The 17,802-nt window shown below is 61.1% G+C and overlaps 2 protein-coding genes and 1 long non-coding RNA gene across 3 annotated transcripts in view; 1 reads left to right on the top strand and 2 right to left on the bottom strand.

The window, feature by feature from the left end:
• Window positions 1-547: 547 nt before the first annotated feature.
• Window positions 548-1,604, bottom strand: LOC136994477 (uncharacterized). The gene is made up of 2 exons (XR_010886554.1): window positions 1,354-1,604; window positions 548-924 (listed from the first exon to the last, which is right to left on the bottom strand). It is a non-coding gene; the product is annotated as an uncharacterized lncRNA (long non-coding RNA).
• Window positions 1,605-1,933: 329 nt separating this feature from the next.
• ARID5A (AT-rich interaction domain 5A) lies at window positions 1,934-7,905 on the top strand. The gene is made up of 7 exons (XM_067312460.1): window positions 1,934-2,070; window positions 4,612-4,739; window positions 5,602-5,782; window positions 5,912-5,964; window positions 6,062-6,159; window positions 6,250-6,406; window positions 6,510-7,905. The coding sequence occupies exons 2-7, from the start codon at window positions 4,653-4,655 to the stop codon at window positions 7,782-7,784; spliced, it is 1,851 nt and encodes a 616-aa protein (XP_067168561.1). The 5' UTR covers window positions 1,934-2,070; window positions 4,612-4,652; the 3' UTR covers window positions 7,785-7,905.
• A 3,165-nt stretch (window positions 7,906-11,070) lies between these two features.
• The window catches only part of KANSL3 (KAT8 regulatory NSL complex subunit 3), a 29,175-nt gene continuing 22,443 nt past the window's right edge, over window positions 11,071-17,802 (bottom strand). The window contains exons 21-22 of the mRNA XM_067312506.1: window positions 13,919-14,075; window positions 11,071-11,733 (exon numbers count right to left, since the gene is read on the bottom strand). Coding sequence (XP_067168607.1) covers window positions 11,150-11,733; window positions 13,919-14,075 — 741 coding nt within the window. The 3' untranslated portion in view covers window positions 11,071-11,149. The remainder of the gene's footprint in view (window positions 11,734-13,918; window positions 14,076-17,802) is intronic.

The raw sequence follows: 17,802 nt of genomic DNA, 5'->3' as shown, positions 1-17,802 counted from the left end.
CAGGATCACAGGATAATTGAGGCTGGAGGGGCCTCGGGATGTCACTAGTCTGAGCTCAAAGCGGGCTCAGATGTGGCATGAGACCAGGTCGATCCCACATTTCCAAGTGCCTCTGGCAGATTCAGGGTTCGGGGAAATTTGGGCCAGCCCCGCTCTTTCCTTACCTGTGGATGTGGCTGTCTTTCCTCCATGGGAAACAGTCCGTTTCTCCTGCCGGGATTTTGGAGGAGCGGGATAAAACTGCCAGCGTGGGGCCTGGTGCTGCTTGCAAAGCAACGGGGCTTTGCCTATTTTACACATTGGCTGAGCACTGCCCCCTTTCAGCGCACGGATGACAGAGCCAGACTTAGCCTGGCCTCTGCCTAACCAAAGTATATCGAGCTCAATAATTCACGTTTCCTAGAGCAGATCTTCCAGAAAAAGACCATACAAAGACATGGAGAAAACCCACTTTGGGGAGAGACTTTTCTGTCCCTCGTGGTCCAAAGCAGGGACACGTCTTCCCGAAGGGGTCGGCTCCCACCCTGCAGGCATTTGGCTCCCCATGGGCCTCAAATGCAGTTTATTTCCAGCCTGACACTGTCCTCTAGTGGCATGCGGGTGACAAAAGGGAATTTATTACAGTGTCTGTTTGGGTGAGAAGAAAAAACATAAAACCCTTCTGCCCGCTGGCAGGAGCTGGACGAGGCCCCTCGTCCCCTGCCCGGAGGAGCGCGAGGGAGGAAAGCGCCGGGAAGCCGGTCGCTTTGTGCCGGGGGGAAACTGAGGCCGAGCTTTCGTACAGATCGATATTGCTCGATATTGCCCGATCCCACCGTGCGTTGAAGAGTTTCTCAGGCCGGGAGGACCCAGAGGCTGTTTGCTGGCGGGATTTCTCTTTCGCTCTGAGTGGCAGCTCTGAGTCAGGCCTCGCGGGGCGCTTTCCTGTAACGAAAGGGTTAATGTCGCCCTCGGAAACACCTCGCCACTCATCTCTGCCCTCCGCGGCGCCCGGTTTCAGCATCGGGGCCCGTCGGGGCACCCCTAATTCCACCACACACACACACACACACACACCCGCTGCCCCGCCGGGGGCTCGAGATTTTCCCACGGTGCTTTCGGGCCCCGCGCTGCTGCGCCCCGTTGCGCGCCCGCGGAGCCGGTGAGCGCAGCCCGCCGCGGCCCCCGGTCGCCGCGTCCCCTCCGTCCCTCCGCTTCTGCTTCCTCCGCGCCCCCGGCTGCCGGGCCCGGGATGAGTCACGGGGGATTTTCGGGCTCTTTCGCAGTCCCGGAGCACGGCGGAGGGGGATTCTCCGAGCCCGGCCGGGGGGCTCGGACCCCGTAACGTCCCCGGTTCTCCCCCCCCCCCGGTACCTCGGTGGGCTCCCGCGGGGCTGCAGCCCGGCACCGCCGCCGGCCCGGGGCGCGGATGCTCCGGCCGCCGGTAAGTCCATCTCCGGTTGCGACTTGGAGCTGATTTTCTTGCCGTCCCGCCGACGCTGCCTCGGGATAATCCAGCGGTCCGAAGCGAAACGAAAAGGAATTTATTAAGAATAATTTAAAAAAGGGGAAATTTGGTCAAGCGAGAGGTGCTGAAGGGTCGGGATCACCCCGCTGCCCGCGCTCCCCGCCCGGTCCCGGCGACAACCCCGCCGCGGCGGCGCGTCCCCGCGGGGCGCCGGCACCGGAGCGGCACCGGAGCCGGAGCCGGAGCTGGAACCGGAGCCGGAGCCGGAGCCGGAGCCGGAGCCGGGCCGGGAGGAGCCGGGGCGCGGGGAACCGGGCTGGAAATCCCTGCACACTCATTCAGCGAAGCAGCGGGCTCCCCGCTGCCGAGAGCCCCAAAAAGCCCAGGCGTTCCGGTAACGAAAGAGTCAATCGCGCACATACACACACACACACACACTCACACACACACACACACGCTCACACACACACGCTCACACACACACACACACACACGCCACTTCCCTGAGTGGGGGATGACTCATCCCCCAGCCCTTCATCCCCGATAGAAGTAACACAAGCAAACCACAGCGCTCTTCCTCCGGCCTCGCCGATGCACCGCCCGCCGCTCGCCCGCTGAAGCCGGTGAGTACGGGCAGACCCGGGACTGGGAAGAGGGGGGGAGGATTTCGGGATGCGACCGGGCTGGGGAAACTTCGGGATACCACCGGGAGGGATTTCGGGATGCGACTTGACGGGAGACTCCGGCCCCGCTGGGGCGCTCCCCTCTCCCCCGCCCCAACCCGGCGGAGCTGAGGCCCGATACGCTCAGTGCATGCACGGAGCGGCAGTGCTGGCGGCGGGAGGGGACGAGAGGCGGCAGGAGCCTTTCCGGGGTGGCGGAAACGGGTCTTTTATGGCTCTTCCCCGTCCCTATAAGGGAGATCCCGAGCTGCGGCAGCCCCCCGGCCGCGGGACCCCCCCTCCGCGGGGCGGCGTGAAGCCCCCGGTCGCTCCCCCGGGGCACGGGGGGGCCGGGGGGGGGGGCAGCGCCGGCGCCCGCCGCCCCGGGCCGCGCTCGCTGATGTAAGGCGGTATTTTAATTCTCTTACAAGGAGCGGGCTTTAGAGGAATGACTTAAGTGGATTACTCATCCGCTGTAATGACTTGGCAGCGCTCCCGTGCTATTCCTAGACATGACGCTCAAAGCTTTGATTCTTCCTCTTCTGCTGCTGCTTTTTTTTTTGTTGTTCCCCTCTATTTTTTCTTTCTTTCTTTTTTTTTTTTCTTGCTCTCTTTCTAACGAGAAATTACCCCGCTGCGTTTTCGCAAAAGCCGCGCGGCGCCCTGGGAAACGTAGTGCGCTGCTGGGAAGCGTCGACCCCAGCGGGGCCCAGGGCTGGAGTTGGGGGGGATACTCCTGAAAATACTGCAAAAAAGCCAAAGTTTGGGTCTCCCGGGCCCTCCTACCTCGTTTCCCAGGAGGCCATGTCCCGCTGCCCCAATTTGGGCCCAGGCAAACTGCTCCGAGCTTGAGCAATACATTCATGCAAAGACTAGTTTTTTCACACCAGCTTGCGTGGTTTACCCAAAATCGCCGCTTTTCCTCGCAGAAAGTGCCAGGCCCCGGCAGCGTGCGGGGCCCTGGCCCCCCCCGCGCTGGTGCGTCAGGGGCTGCCACTCCGGTTTCCTGCTCTTTCGCAGCAATAACCAGAAAGAGAGGAAATAACGTCAGCCTTTCTTTTAATTCCTCGCGCTGACAGTAAGCCGGCACCGCACCGAACGTGAGCCAGTGAAATCACAGCAGAGCAAACTGCCCCCCCCCGGCGCCCCCCCCCCCCACAATGTTTTTTGGGGAAGTTTAAGCCTCTTGGTCTTTGGGGCTGAACATGGTTGCCAATTAGATGGGTTGGAGCACAAAATCCAGGCCGGCTCAGGAGACAAGGGGGTCAACACTGGGTAGATTGGTGTCCCCAAGCCGACTGGTCCCCAGGTTTGGGGCACTGGGACTGCCTGGGGGTCTGGGTGGTGGGGGAAGTGGGGAGCACCCTGCACACGTGTGTGTCCGTTGCACACCTCTACCTGCACGAACGCCCGTGTGCATGCAAGCACCCCTGTGTACACACACTCATGCCTGCATGCACATGCATGTACACACATGCACACACACATGCACACATGCACAGCTGTACTCACATGCACAGGGCACCCGTGCACGTATACACAGATGCACACACGTGTAGCTGCATGCACACACACATATACACACATGCACACACGTACCCATGTGCACACGCATGTACCCACATGCACATCCTCACCTACACCCACAGGCACATGCATCACCGGCCAGCACACGTGCACCCCACGAATGTGCCTGAACACGCATGCACCCGCTTGCACACGCATGCATCTGCTTGCACACGCATGCACCCCCATGCACATGCCTGAATGCACACGCTCACACTTGCAGACGCATGTACACACATGCACACACATGCACACACATGTACACACATGTACACCCACGCACACCCATGCGGCTCCCCTTCCCCACCCGGCCCCCCGGAGGGAGGAGTGCGGCGAGCAGGACTACAACCCCCAGCATGCCCTTCGCCAAGAGGAGGGGGCGTGCCCCGGCGGAGGGGGGCCGGGCGGCGGCGCGCTCCAATGGGCGAGGGGGGCGTGGCGGCGCCGCCCAATGGGCGGCCGGGGCGGGGCCGGGGCGGCGGGCGCGGCGCGGCCGGGGTGTCACATGGCGCGGGCGCGGCGGCGGGTGAGCGGCACCGGCACCGGGGCGAGAGGGAGGAGGAATAACGGGGGGGGGCGGGTTAATGGAGGGGGGAGGGGGTCCGGCCACTCCTCCCGGAGATCAGCAGGCGCTGCCTCAGTTTCCCCGGGGTGAAAAACGGGGTTTTCCCAAATTTATTTGAAATATATGTGTATTTTTAACCTTAAAATGTGCAGCGGCGGGGGGGACCCGGTGGGGGGCGGCCACGCTGGTTGCATTCCCGGGCCGCGGGATCACCCGCCGGGCACCGAAATCGGCCGGATGGCCGATTTCGGTGCCCGGCGGGTGATCCCGCGGCCCCAATAATCCCCATTTATTTGGATTTTTCACCGCGTTTCGGATCAGCATCCCGCCTCACCCGCTTTGCCTCCCCCCCCCCTCCCCGCCCGGTGCAGCCCCCGGCCTGAACGGCGAGCGAACGGAGCAGCCGGCCCGCATGGAGGAGGAGGCCAGCCAAACTCCACCGGCCCTGCCGGAGGACGAGCCCAAAAACGAGGGAAACGGAGCCGCCGCGGATCCGCCGGTGAGTCCCCCCCACCCCCCAGCGCTCCGGAGAGGGGAGGGAAAAAAAACCCCAAAAGACGCCCCAAAAACAAAAAGCCGGAGGCCACCGCATCCCGCGCTTCGCCGGTGGCGTCGAGCCGCCCTCGTGGCCCCGCCGCCTCCCGTCGAAGCAGCCGGCAAAGTGGGATCCAGTCGAGGCCGGGACGCGCTCGCAAATGAGCCGAGGGATTTGCAAAACCGAGGAGGAGAAGGGCAAAAGTTCCCATCGCCGCGGCCCCCGGAAAAAGGGGGGGGGGAAGCGGAAGAGAAACCAAAAGCCTCGCGGGGGCCCCGAAAAAACGAAGCCCGCGGCGCGAAGCTTTGCCTCCCTTCGGCCAGCCGGGAGCGGGCGATTTCGGGTTTCCCACGGGCGGCGGCGGCGGCGAGCCGGGCTTTTATTTCAAAGCGCTTAAAACAGTCGGGCCGTGAAAACACCGCGGCCGTCGCGAGCGGTTGAAAGAATAGAAAGAAGAAGAAAAAGTAGTGGAGCCGAGCAGCTGCTTTGCCCAAAAATAGCAACAAGTTTTATAACTCCGGAAAATGTAGAACAAACAAACGAGAAACATTTTTAGCTGAGAAAGGAGGCGGCGGCGGCGGGGGGGGGGGAACGAGCGCAAGAATTTCTGCCCTTCTGTTTTCCTGGAAACCGTTCCTCGCGTTCCCGGCTCCGGCGCTTTGACCAACTTGGCGGCGAGCCCGGGCCGCCGGCTAATGAAGAGGGCGGCTCGTTAAAACGCCTCCGGCGGCCGCGGGAGGTGGAACGGGGGGGGGGAGCGTTATCCCGGGCGCTGCCTCAGTTTCCCCTCTCCGTCCTTCGGGGCGTTTTTTTTTCCCCCGCACAGGAGCCGGCGGATGCCGCGCCGCGGGGCGGCCCCGAGGAAGAGGAGGAGCGGCCGAAGGCCGCCGGGGAGGCGGCGGGCGGCGAGAAGGAGGAGGAGGAGGCCTTCCTGGTGAGCCTCTACAAGTTCATGAAGGACCGCCGCACGCCCATCGAGAGGATCCCCCACCTGGGCTTCAAGCAGAGTAAGGAAAAACAGCGCCGCGATGGGGTTGTTTTTTCCCCTTGCTTTTCCCTACGGAGCCGGGCGGCCGCTCCGTGGCCGCCTGGCCTTGCTCCCGCGCTCCTCATCGCCTCCTCCTCTTCCTCTCCAGTTAACCTCTGGAAGATTTACAAAGCTGTGGAGAAGTTGGGCGCCTACGAGCTGGTAAGGAGGCACGGGAGGGGGATACGGGGGTCCCGCGTGCCGGGGGGGGGACGGGATGGGATGGGACCGCGGCGCCCAACCGCGCCTCCCGCCGCAGGTGACAGGCCGCCGGCTCTGGAAGAACGTGTACGACGAGCTGGGCGGCAGCCCCGGCAGCACCAGCGCCGCCACCTGCACCCGCCGCCACTACGAGAGGTAAGCCGGCGCCGGGGTTGACGTGGTGGCCCCCGCTGCGTGCCTCAGTTTCCCCTCACCGCCGCTCGCCGCCCCCCCCCCACCCCGCAGGCTCGTCCTCCCCTACGTGCGGCACCTCAAGGGCGAGGACGACAAGCCGCTGCCGCCCGCCAAGCCCCGCAAGCAGTACAAGGTCTCCAAGGAGCCCAAGGGCCACGAGGGAGGCGAGAAGAGCCGGAGAACCAAGAAGGAGAAGAGCCGGGAGCAGGTGCGCCGGCCGCGCCGGGCTTGCCGAGCTGTCCTCCATCCCGCTCCGTGGAGGCTGCGGCTCGCCCGGCGCCCACCGCCCCATCCCGCTTTGTGCTCCGCAGGTTCCCCCGGACAAGGCGCAGCCTGAAGCCGCGGCGGTGCCGGGAACGGGCAGGGAGGAGACGATGGACGCTCCCGAGCAGGGCCGGTCGACGGAGGGACCCACCGGCACGGCGGCGCCGGCCCCCAGCCCGCCGGCAGCGTGTCCCGGCGCGTGCAGGAGCCACGCGGAGGCCTACAAGCGCCTCTTTTCCAGCTTCTACTCCAAGGGCAACCATCCCATCATGTCTCCGCTGGCCAAGAAGAAGCTGCTGGCCCAGGTGAGCAAGGCAGAAGCCTTGCACTGCTCCAAGCGGCATTGCCCGGAAAGCCGGCGCGCCGGCAGCGCCCCGCGTCCCGGCCCCGAGCCCGCCGCCGCCTCCCGCCCCGATGAGCGCAGGAGCCCGGAGGCGCCCGGAGCCAGGAGCGAGGCGGCAGCGGGCACCGGAGGCCGGGAGAGCCAGGTTTCGGCGCGCGCCCCGGATGGCGTCGGGATCGGGTTGCCGCTTGCTCCCGCCGTCTTCACCGGCTACTTCCACGCTTACCGGCCCGAGGCGCTGAGCCACCCATCCTGCCCGCCGCTGCGGAGCCGCTGCTCCGGCTCGCCGGATTTCGCCGAGCCGCCGCCGCCGCCGTCGGAGCGGCCCCGAGACCTGCGGAGCAAAGGCGGGGGGCAGGCGCCGGGCGGCCGGAGCGGCGAGGGTCCACGTGCCACCGCCGCCACCGCCGCCTTCGCCGCCGTCAAAGCCTGCTGGGTGCCCCCCGGCGCCGCCTTCGCCCCGCCACCGCTCCGCGGCAAGCGGGGCGCCGAGGAGGAGGAGGATGAAGCAGCCTTCGGCCCCGGCCGGAAGCTACAAGCCGGCTCCCGCTTCGTCCAGGAGGCCGAAGGCAGGGACAAGGGCGCCGGGTCGCCCGGAGGCCACCAAGGGTTGGCCAAGCCCAAAGCGGTGGTGGCCAGCGCCGGCTATCCGCTGCCCGCCGCCGCCGTGCCGCGAATCCCGGACGTTTACAAGGGAGCGATGCTGCGTTTCCCGCTGAGCTTCGGCAACCCGCTGGAGCACCTCAAAAACGCCGGGACGCCGCTGGCGCCCAACCTCCCCGTCAACCCTTTCGTCATCCCGGCTTTCCCCAGCCCTTTGGTCGCCGCTCCGACGCAGCCCTCCGAGCCGTGCCGCTACCCGCCGGCGGCTTACGACGGCTCGCCGCGGCAGCGGCTCTACGCCGGCGCCGCCTGGCACGGGCAGCCCGCCTACGGCACGCCGCACGCGCACGCCTTCCACCGCCACACCGCGCTGTAGCGCTCCGGCCCCTTCCCCGCTCCCCTTCCCGCGTGGGAGCCGGCCCGAAACGCAGCCTCCCCCCCCCCACTCACGGGCCGCCCAAAAGGGACTGGAAAAGAGACGCTGCGCACCGCGTCCGTTCTTAAGAGCCGTCTGTATCCGGCGTCGTATTCCGGTGACTCCAATCCCAGTATGGCAAGGTTATATATATAGATATATATATTATATATATATAGACAAGGGAGCAAAGTGACTTGCGGAGATTTCTATTTTGCTAGACGTGCTGGATGCTGGATGCTCTCTGCCGGGGCGCAGAGAGGAGGCTGAGCCGGGCGGCGGCGGGTCCCGTCTCGCCGCACCGGGCCCGGGGAGCCCGGGATGCTCTGCCGCTCCCCGGTACGGAGCCCCCAGCTCGCTCCTATCAAGCAATGCAATTTTTTTTTTTAAGGAAAAAAAACAACAAACCTACGTTGCCTCAAGCCAGGGCTTTTGGGGTTATTCAGTCTCCCCAGGGGCCTGCTAGGGTCTGAAATGAGTTGGGACCACGGGCAATATTCCCCCCCCCGATTTGGGTGCTTCACCCGGTCCGTGCGGAAAACACGCCGGGAGCTCCTCGCGCCGCCGCTAAGCGCCTCGAGCCGGGGCCCAAGGCAGCGCCCAAAATAAAACTGGCTGGATGGTCCCAACCTGGCGGTGTTTGGGGTGTCCTTGATTTGGGCGACCGGCGCTGGGGTTGGGGCAGTGGATGGGTTGGGGGGGACCAGCCGCGCTGTGAGCGTGGAGCCCCGAGCTGCTTCCAGACACTCGGGGATGGGTTGAGACCTACCTGCGGATGTTTTGCATCCCGCTGGCTCCGGGTATAAGGAGGAGCGGGAAAAGGGCCCCGGCCGCAACCTCTCGCCACGCAGCTGGGCACCTTGCGACGCGCCAGCCGGTGGAAGGAGCAGAGATGGTGGCACTTGCTCGTCCCCAAAGAGGGTTACGGCTTTGGGTACAAAACCGGAGTAACAGCAGCAATTCAGCTTCTAAGGACTGCTATTTCCCTGCAAAGGAAAAAGCTCGGGATAAAAGCCAAAGAGGAGAATTAGCCCCCCGCAACGGCATTGCTCCTAGCTGCTTTTAGCATTAGACTCGTTGCAAAGATTCGCCGTCGCTGCTGGAAGAGGAAAACTCGGCTTTCTGCAGCCTCCCGGACCCGACGCCGCAAACGGGACAGCGCTGGACAGCCAGGACGGCAGGAAGGGGTTAAACGCATACCGTCAACCCCGGTTCGGAGCGAGGATGCGGCTTGCATCTTCCCTGCAAGAGCTGCTGGGCTTCCTCTGCACCTCGGGGCGAGGACACGGGAGCAAAGGAGGAGAAGCCGCTTCCCGAAGGGTGCTCAGCCTTAAATTATGGCCGTGGAGAAGTTTTGACTTTAAGCCTGGGAAAAATACAGCTGGGCTGCAGACCCTCAGTCTCATGAGCGAGGAACACGCTCGCGTCCGAGGGTCCCTCGGATGCTAGAGCAGAGCTTAAATCTCTCCGGGCTGCGTTTTTCCACTGCTCCCTTCCCGGGGGTGTTGGCAAAGCAAGGCCCCGCGGCCGCCTCTCACCTCCTACAACAGGTCCCAGCTTCCCGAGCGCGGCGCAGGCAGGACACGGAGCCCCAGGCGGTTTATCCTGGCCCCCATCCGAAAGGTCGGCATGCTTTTTGGGGGGAAAAAAAAGAAAAACGAACAAACAACAACAAAACCCAGCTGATGCTCAAGCTCCCCTTGCGCAGGTGACTTTTGCACCCAGCAAAAGGGCAAACCCCGGAGCGCCTGAACGCTTCCAGAACGGTTACCCAAGGTTTTTTCCCTTCCTCACCCAGGCCATCGTGGATTTAGCAAGGACAGGCCTGGGGGTAATTTTTTTACAGGCAGCCAAGCAGGTATTTCTGGGCTGCGCTTTGCACTCTCGAGTGCGGGAAGGGGCATGAAAGTGTAATTCATCTCTTGGGAAAAACACTTCGATGCCCGTTACAGCTGTGCAAACAGCTGTCCATACCTGACCTTATCTCCATAAGGTGTTTTCTCTTTATGGCAGCAGGGAGGCTGCGAAGGCGAGAGGGTCCCCACGGGCAGGACAGCATGCGCAGCCGGGGTACGCATAGCCCCGGAGCGCGGGAGCAAGCCCACGGCATGTCTCTCCCCTCCTCTCGTGCTGAGCAAGCGCTGAGAGGGAAGCGGGTTTTTCCCTGCTGTTTCGTTTTCCAGGCTCCCCGTAACAACATATCCCAGCCGAGCTGAAAACAGGATCTTCTCACGAGCTGGCAGGATGAGGAAGTGAGTGGAGCGCTCCGAAACGTGCCTGCTGTCGGGAAGGGGGATGCGGGGCTGCCCCGGCACCATGGCTCTCCGCCGGCGGAGACTCGCGCTCCCCGAATCCGGCTTTGCCGGCAAAGGCGGCTTGGGGCCCCGTGTCCCTCCAGGGAGGCAGGTGCAGGGGCTCCGGGCACCTCCGGAGCCGCAGCACGGGACGGGCACGCACAGTGCTGGGATTAGCCCCGCTAAATCACAGCCCTAAGCTCCATCCCACGAAAGCAACCCCGGGAGCCCGGAGCGACAGCTCCAGGCAGGACACTCGTCCTCGGCCAGGCCACCGCAGGCCCTAGAGGAGTCGCGGCTCGTGGCAAACCACCTCCGGCACGGCCGAACCCGGCCTCACCTCAACTCAGGACCCATTTTGTGGCTCAGCACCTCCGTGCTGCCCCTTGGTTCCCCAAATTCCAAGCACAAACCGCTCCGGTCTCCGCTGCCATCCCCGCTCATCCTGCAGTTTCACGCTCTCTCAAGGTGACTAAAAGCCGAGCGGGGGCTCAGAGTGGATTTAAATCCACTTTTTCTACAAGTTCCCCCCAAAAAAGGCAGCAGGAATCAGTTGAAACTTCTACCCCCGGGAAGGATGTAGCAGCGGACGATCTCAGTGGGAAGAGCTGCTCCATGCAGATGGTTCCCCTGTTGCTGCACAGCCGGTTCCCGAGACCCGCAGCGCGAGAGGCGATCCTACGAATTTTTTTGCCTGCCTGCACAAGGCTTCTTTGTCTATCCCCGCGCCAACGCAAGAGAAACCGGACTGACGAGCCCTTGAGAAAGCCGGTTTCTTCTAAACGCAGCGTCTAACCAGCCCTCGGCTAGGCTGCGACCAAAGCTGCCTTCGGAAGGGACAGAGACAACGAAGGAGGCAGCAAAGAAAACAAAAAAAAAAGTTTATTAAACGGCAACAAAACCAGAAAACATCCCCCCCCCCAGTTTGTTCCAGCCCGAACCTGCCCCCGTGACCTCCCCTCCCGCCCCACGGCCGCGCTCGGTCTTCCCCAAGGCCGAACCACGGGTCGCGGCCAACGCGCCCGGAGATCTCTAGGGTTTCTGGCCGAGCGTGGGCCCCGCGGTGGCGATGATGGAGGAGCTGGCCAGGCTGCTGCCCAGCGTTATGAGCGTGGTGCCGGTCCCTCCGGGCAGCATCCCCTGCGGCAGCAAGTGTCTGTTGGCCAGAGTCTCTCTGGTGTGGATGATGGTGCTCCCGTCGTCCACCACGGAGGGGACCCTCCCCAGGGTCTCCACCGCCCCCAGAGCGTGGCCCAGGGCCGAGGCGCTCTTGGTCAGACTGACCTTCTCCCCGATGTGTCCCAGGGGCCCATCGCCCTTCACCGCGGCCAGCGTCGAGGTCAGGATGACAGTCTTGGAAGCGGTCTGCAGGACGGGTCCCACCTTCGGGTGCACCAGGTTGCTGGGAGGGCTGGGGGCACTGGCCAGCGGGGAGGTGGCGAAGGTGACGGCACCAGTGGGAGAGCTGGCAGAAGACGAGGAAGAGGAGGAGGAAGGCTGGATGCCCGGCGGCTTGAGGGGGACAGAGGTAGCCTCACCCATCACAGACTTGGTAAGCGCAGACAGCTTGGCGTCCGACATGACGTACAGCGTCTTCATGGGGCTGGTGGTGGTCACTGGGGAGAAGGGGAGAGAGCGGTCAGCGGCCGCGGGGACGCGGGTGCCCACCCTGCGCTGCAGCCCCCAGCGGCAGCATCGGCGCCGCAGGGTTTCAGGCTGAACGCCGGAGACCTTGCCTTACTCGTTCTGCAGAGCGAGACCCCAAAACAAACCCCAGCTCTTCCATGGCCACGGGCCTGGCCTCTCCCCAAAAAAGTCCCCTCACATGGGGAGGGGACCTCAGGGCCGTGCCTTGGCCGAGCACGCTCCGGCTCGCCCTGTCCTACCCTCCGAGCGGCCACGGACCACGCCGAGCTCACGCGGCTCTCGGCAACCAGGCTCCGAACAAGCCCTCATTCGGCTCAGGCGCTTCCAGCTCCATCCCACCAGCAGTGAAGGTGGACAAGATGCCGCTGGAGGAGCTCGGATGCCTGTCACGCTCCATCCCAGGAGGTGGATAAAAGATTTCAGGCCCTGTGAGATGAAGTCCTTCATCCTCCTCCTCACGCTCTAGGCGGCAGGGGAGGTTATTACCCCTTCCAAGTCGGCTCCTCAGCAGAAATGCAGCCCTCAGCCACGTCTAAGGTCACTGCGAGACCGCAGAGCAAACAAACGCTGCCACCAGGAGAGCAGAGGGACACGTCACTGAAATCACTGGGTTTAGATGTGCTCAACAGAGGGGAAAAAGCAGAGACCCGCTGCTGGTTGAAGGCTGAGCTGACCAGAAAGATCTCAACCTGGAGCAGCCCATGGTTCACCCTGGCGGTCGTCCGAGGCTGCGACTTGCTCCGGCTCCCCGGGACCCTGCACCGACCAACAACCGGCAGCATGCCCAGCGATGCTGGATCACACTAAACGTGGTGGTATCAAAGATGCATCGCGCCCTCCCTCGCACTCAGACATGAAGGCACATCACGAACGTCAGCACAGCGTGCACCTCTCCGAACCGAAGTGCCAGGCTCGAGCAGGGAGGGCATGGAGCGAACACAGACGACCGACCCTCTAACCAGGATGGGACACTGATCCCACCACGCTGGGGGGATCAGAGAGGCTCCAAGGACAGTACCGCAGGAACAGGAGACTCTGGTCATCCCCACGCAGGCTTGGGAAGCGGCACAGAGACATGGAGATGCTGTTAGGCATCTGCAACAACCGCTCCATGAAACAGAAAAAGGCTGGAAAACTTTCTGTACTAACATCCTGGCCTGCCCTGCTGCTTCAGAAGTTCTCCTAACAGGTCCCATGGTGGGATTCAAAGCCATCCTGAGCCTCCAGCGAAAAGGGGAAAACTTCTCCCCACCTCCAACTTCACCCACTAGTTAGGACACAAACAGCAAAAGGGACGGGGAAAAAACTTCAGCAGAATCAACCACGACGCTTTTGCACCTCCCCGCTGAGTCCTGGGGGAGACCGGCAGAGTCTGGAGGTCTACGGCGGTCGGAGTTCGCCGGGTCTAATCCCTGCCAGGAGAGCTAACAGCGCAGCAAAACAGCGCGTGGTCCGGAGCTGCCTCGCTTGCCCTTTGGGAAACCAGCACAGCTTCATCACGTTTCATCCATCAGCCTGCTCTGCTCTAAGCGCTTCGCACCCGCGCGCCCTTCCATTCGCTTGGAAATCGCTCGGACCAAGGGAATTGGAAACACCGGCTGGTCCGACAGCGGGCGCTTTTGCGCAGAAGCCTTTTGAGGATGCAGCGGACTGCACCACCGCCCTGCGTAGCTTTGAAGTCTGAAGCTGCCGGCTGGGTAAGAGCTCTACAGCCTTTATTCAGCGGTAACTGGATGCGTCCGCTCCCCCCAGGCGAGATAAACGGACGTGGGCAGTGCGGAGAGCGGCTAACGCTACGAGCGCGTGATGGCGGCAAGCGCTAAAATAGAACGAAGGTCTGCGACGGCCCCGAGCGCCAACGGCGGAGAGTCACTTCTGCATTCGGGCTAATGAGTCGAGCACCCTAGTCTTCCTCAACTGCTCAAAAACCGCTGCATCGAGCCAAACCAGAACTGCGTGTACTCATGCAGAGAAACCGCTTGACGGGGGACCTGACTTAAAAAAAGAAAAACGGACTTAAAAATAAGCACCGTTCAAGCAGCGCCCGGCTATTCCCCCGGGGTGGCAGCTCGCCAGGCAGGCATGGCTCCAACCCGGCCTCCGCTCTGGCCCCCAGGCCGGCTGCCCGCGCCCCGCAAGTGCCATGCGCCTCACCTACGGGTGCTGCGGCGGTCAGGTGGGCCGCGGGGTCGGCGGGAGCCATCTCTGCGCCAGCCTGGGCTTTGCTGAGATCCATCTGAGACAGCAGCTTGCCAGGAGAGGCGGCACTGGAAGCTGGGGCGGCCAAGTTCCCAACTGCGCCGTCCGGAGCCTGGAAGGGTTAAAGCAACGGAGAGCTACTGGAAGCGCCCGCCGTGCGCTCGGGCGCTGCGACCGTTCGTCAGGACTCGAGGCGTCCCTCGCCTTCAAAATTAAAACCTTTTCCCTAGTGCTTCTAAGTGCCTCGCTCTGCTCGATCGTTTCTAAACTCAAGGAAAAATCCGCAGCAAGACAAGCAGAGACTTATGTTCCGAAGTCACTGGTGTCATTTACAACCCCAATACCACTGTCAGCGCTCGGGCTGAGACTGGCACAAACTCGTTTCCTTTTTCTGGAGTGCAATGGGACGGCTCTGTTCCCACCCCTGGCTCTGGCTGTCAGCAACCCTGGGAAATCAGTCCGGCTCTTGTTTTCTCCGAAACAATAGTGAAGCAACAGCCAGGAACTGGACTCGAGAGCAGTTCTCCCTTTGCACAGACTCTCTCGCAAGAACGACGTGCCGTTACCGCTGGAACCAGCAGACCAAAGCCTGGAAAAGCACAAAACCAAGCACGCCGCCTGCGTCGGAAGAGCTCCCCGCTTGCCTGCGGAAGCCTTACAAGCCCCTTTTACGACAACCCGCTGGGTTGCACGGCATTGGCACCTGCCAGATGCTTACAGATGTCCAACGCCCTCCTTGGCCGAACTGGGGAGTTTGGATTTGTGTCCTATGGAAGACTGCAGCCCAGCCAGGGCATCTCTGGAGAGCACTGGCCTTCAGGGACTGACAAATTGCAGTGATATAGCTAGAAATTCCCCTATTTGAGGGGTTCTTCAAGCACCATCTTGGCTCTGGGCCACCTTCACTTGCCTGCACTCTTTCCAAGCTCATCTACAAATACTCCAAGAAGGTGACTGCAAGTTTTCCACGCACTTGTGGGCACTCCCCAGGAGCCCTAACCACTCAAAGGCATAAATTAAACTCCAAAGCAAACTCTCAGCTACAAACGCAGACAGCGGCCTCTTCATCCAGACTCCTCAGAGCCAACTTGCTCGCTTTCCTCCACCACTTAGCCCAAGACTGAGCCGTTCCTTCCTGATGCTCGTGCAGGTCACAACCTGCTTTTCTCTGCCTCGTTCAGCAAGACAACGGGGCCCCATTAGCTGGCAGGCTCAATGTTGCTGCCCCCAAGGGTTACGTTAAGATCGAGATGACTGTCTCAAGCACCCATCAGGCGTACGGCCATCAGTCACACTGAAACTTCGAGCAATGAATTTCAATGCCCAGTGAGCTGAGAGGCGTTTGGTTTTGCTGGAAGCCCCCTGAAGGCCAGAAGGCTAAGAGTACGGTGAAGATCCCCACTCAAAACCACCGATGGGCTTTAAGGCGCTTTCAGTCGCCCCGTTACCCATCTCAAAAGGTTGGGTTACAGCACAAAAAGGAGGAGCCTGGAAAGAAATATTCTCTGCAACTCTCCTTAGTCCAATATGGTTCATTGGTCGACATTCTCCAGGCAAACCAGAAGAGCCCTCAAGGCCTGTTTAGCTCGGGTTGTCCTGTTTTTAGTGCTATTTCTGAAAGGTTTGGCTTGGACACAATCCTCGCAACAGGTCAGACTTCATGAAAACATCACTGCTAGCAACAGTGCCTGCTTACAACAAACCCATCACCAGTAGAGCTAGCTTCGGGCAGTGGCAAGGGCTGGAGTCAGGGCTCTCCTCATGCCATCTAGGGTCGTCCCTTGCCCAAAGCTCAAATCACCACCTCAGCCTGCAGCTCCGGTCATCACAGCGTTTAAGTCTGTTTGGCATTAAGCAGAAAACAGAGTGCGATCAGCATTGGCACCACTCAAACTCTGCATTTTCCGGAGCGACTGTCAGCATATAACCACGCTGGAGAACAGAACCGTACAGAAGGGGTTGGTGGAGATCAAGGGTGGAGCAGTCTCTCGCAAACAAAAGCTGAAGATTGCTCGTGTTTTCACCCTAACGCCACCCGAACACCCTACTTTTGTCTTACTCTGCTACTCGCAGAACGCATTTGCACCGAGCTCTCCAGGGAGATTCCTCAATCCTCCCCCTTCTGCTTAATGCCCAAAGCCCCCGGGGAAGGAGAGTTGCCCACTAAAACTGCATCTCGGCTGCTACAGACATCGCCCCAGGCCTCAAAGTTTAAAATCACAGCACACAGCCTACACGTGGGCTTCACGCTTCCTGCACAGCCGAGCCGCCAGCTGGAATTTCAAAGGGAACCCAAGCAACGATAGCTTGGGTTGCTGCTGAAATCACAAGAGTTTATGCCGTGGGGGTTACCTCCCAAAGCCTTTCAGAAATTTGCTCTTTACAGGAAACACTGCTAGATTACGTAATTCTGCATGCTAAAGGTACACCCAACACACTGGTAAGGACTATAATTAGTTACAAAAATACACAGCTCGTTCCGTTTCCTGTAAAAGCCAGCTTTCAGTTTGCTTTTGAAGCAGCTCTCGCAGCCAGCCACGCAGTTCGTCACTGCCTCGAACACACAAACTCAGCACTGTGGGTGAAAGTCGCATTTGGGATCGAATGTCCTGTTTCGAGTGTCGCTGCCTTGAAAACATTAACCCGCGCAATACCCTGGAGTCCGTCTATGCCACCGTCAAGTTACTGTTCTGCCAAACGTACTTAGGGCTTCTCGAAGCAAGTTACAAAGGACGGAAAGGAGAGCATGCCATTGCGGATCGTTTCTTCAAATGGCCTTTGAAGAGCACAACAACGGACTCCGACGGGGATAAAGCAGCTCAGACCTACAAGGCGATACAGCAGTGTGACTCACCCTCCTCTTAGCACCGACGGGATCTGCACAGTGGATACACTGAGCGTCACTAGCTCTGTATTGCCGAGCGCTCGCTTAGCCGGCAGCGCATCAGCTCTGCCAACGCTCGCCGGCTCTGTCACCCTAGTGAAGCGACTGAAAGAGACAAAAAAGTCAAGGGAGGAAGGAACCGGATGCTCCCGTAGCTGAGCTTTAACAAGCAACAATCCAGGACTCTGCTGCTGCGTGGAAACGACTGGTAACGGTGAAGACGATGCCACCTCTGAAGTAGTGCAGGACAAATGAAGGATTTATGGCTTAACTTACCCAGCTTCCATCTGAAGGCTTGACAATCCCCCAGGACAACACCTTCCTTCACGTATCTTGGGGCTTCGAGCAACCCCAAAAAGCCAGCCTCCGCAGACAGCAGCAAGGCGTAGAAGCGCGTTCCCTGCCTCCACGAGGCTGCCCACAACTTGAGCCTCCCCGACAAAAGGGATCAAAAAACAGAGCTTCATCTAGGAAGCAAAAACTGCTCTGCATCTCCTACACCAGCTTACCTGCCAGGAATCTGTGTTAGGGATACCGGGAGTAGGAAGATCACGTGCAAGAGAAAACTGCCAATGCAATCTGGAGTTATCTCCTTGGCATCCTCAGATGCCCTCAGCACCAGCTTATAATCCCCACTGGGAACTGGGGCTTGATCCCCACAGGATTCTCCATGTTTGTCCGAGTGCCCAAGCTGTAACACTTATTAGGAAAGCCTCTTCACTTGCTCTTTAAACTCATTTCTTCCTGCAGACGCCTGTCTCAAATGACTGCAGACAGCATCTGCTGGACAGTCAGTTATATCCCAAGTGTTTAGGATGGGGGAAGTGATGGCATCTCATTTTATCAGTGGTGCAACTGGCAGTCTCCACTCTACCAGTGCTTCTGATGTCCCTGAGCTGAATCCCAGTTAACTCAAGGCTCTTGGCAAGCTTTGACAGTTCTCATTTACCCCCAA

Source organism: Apteryx mantelli, chromosome 29, assembly GCF_036417845.1.
Source record: "Apteryx mantelli isolate bAptMan1 chromosome 29, bAptMan1.hap1, whole genome shotgun sequence".
In the NCBI taxonomy this organism is placed as follows: Eukaryota; Metazoa; Chordata; class Aves; order Apterygiformes; family Apterygidae; genus Apteryx; species Apteryx mantelli.
The sequence above is the reverse complement of the archived record's forward strand: the minus strand, read 5'-3'. Positions and strand labels throughout refer to the sequence as shown.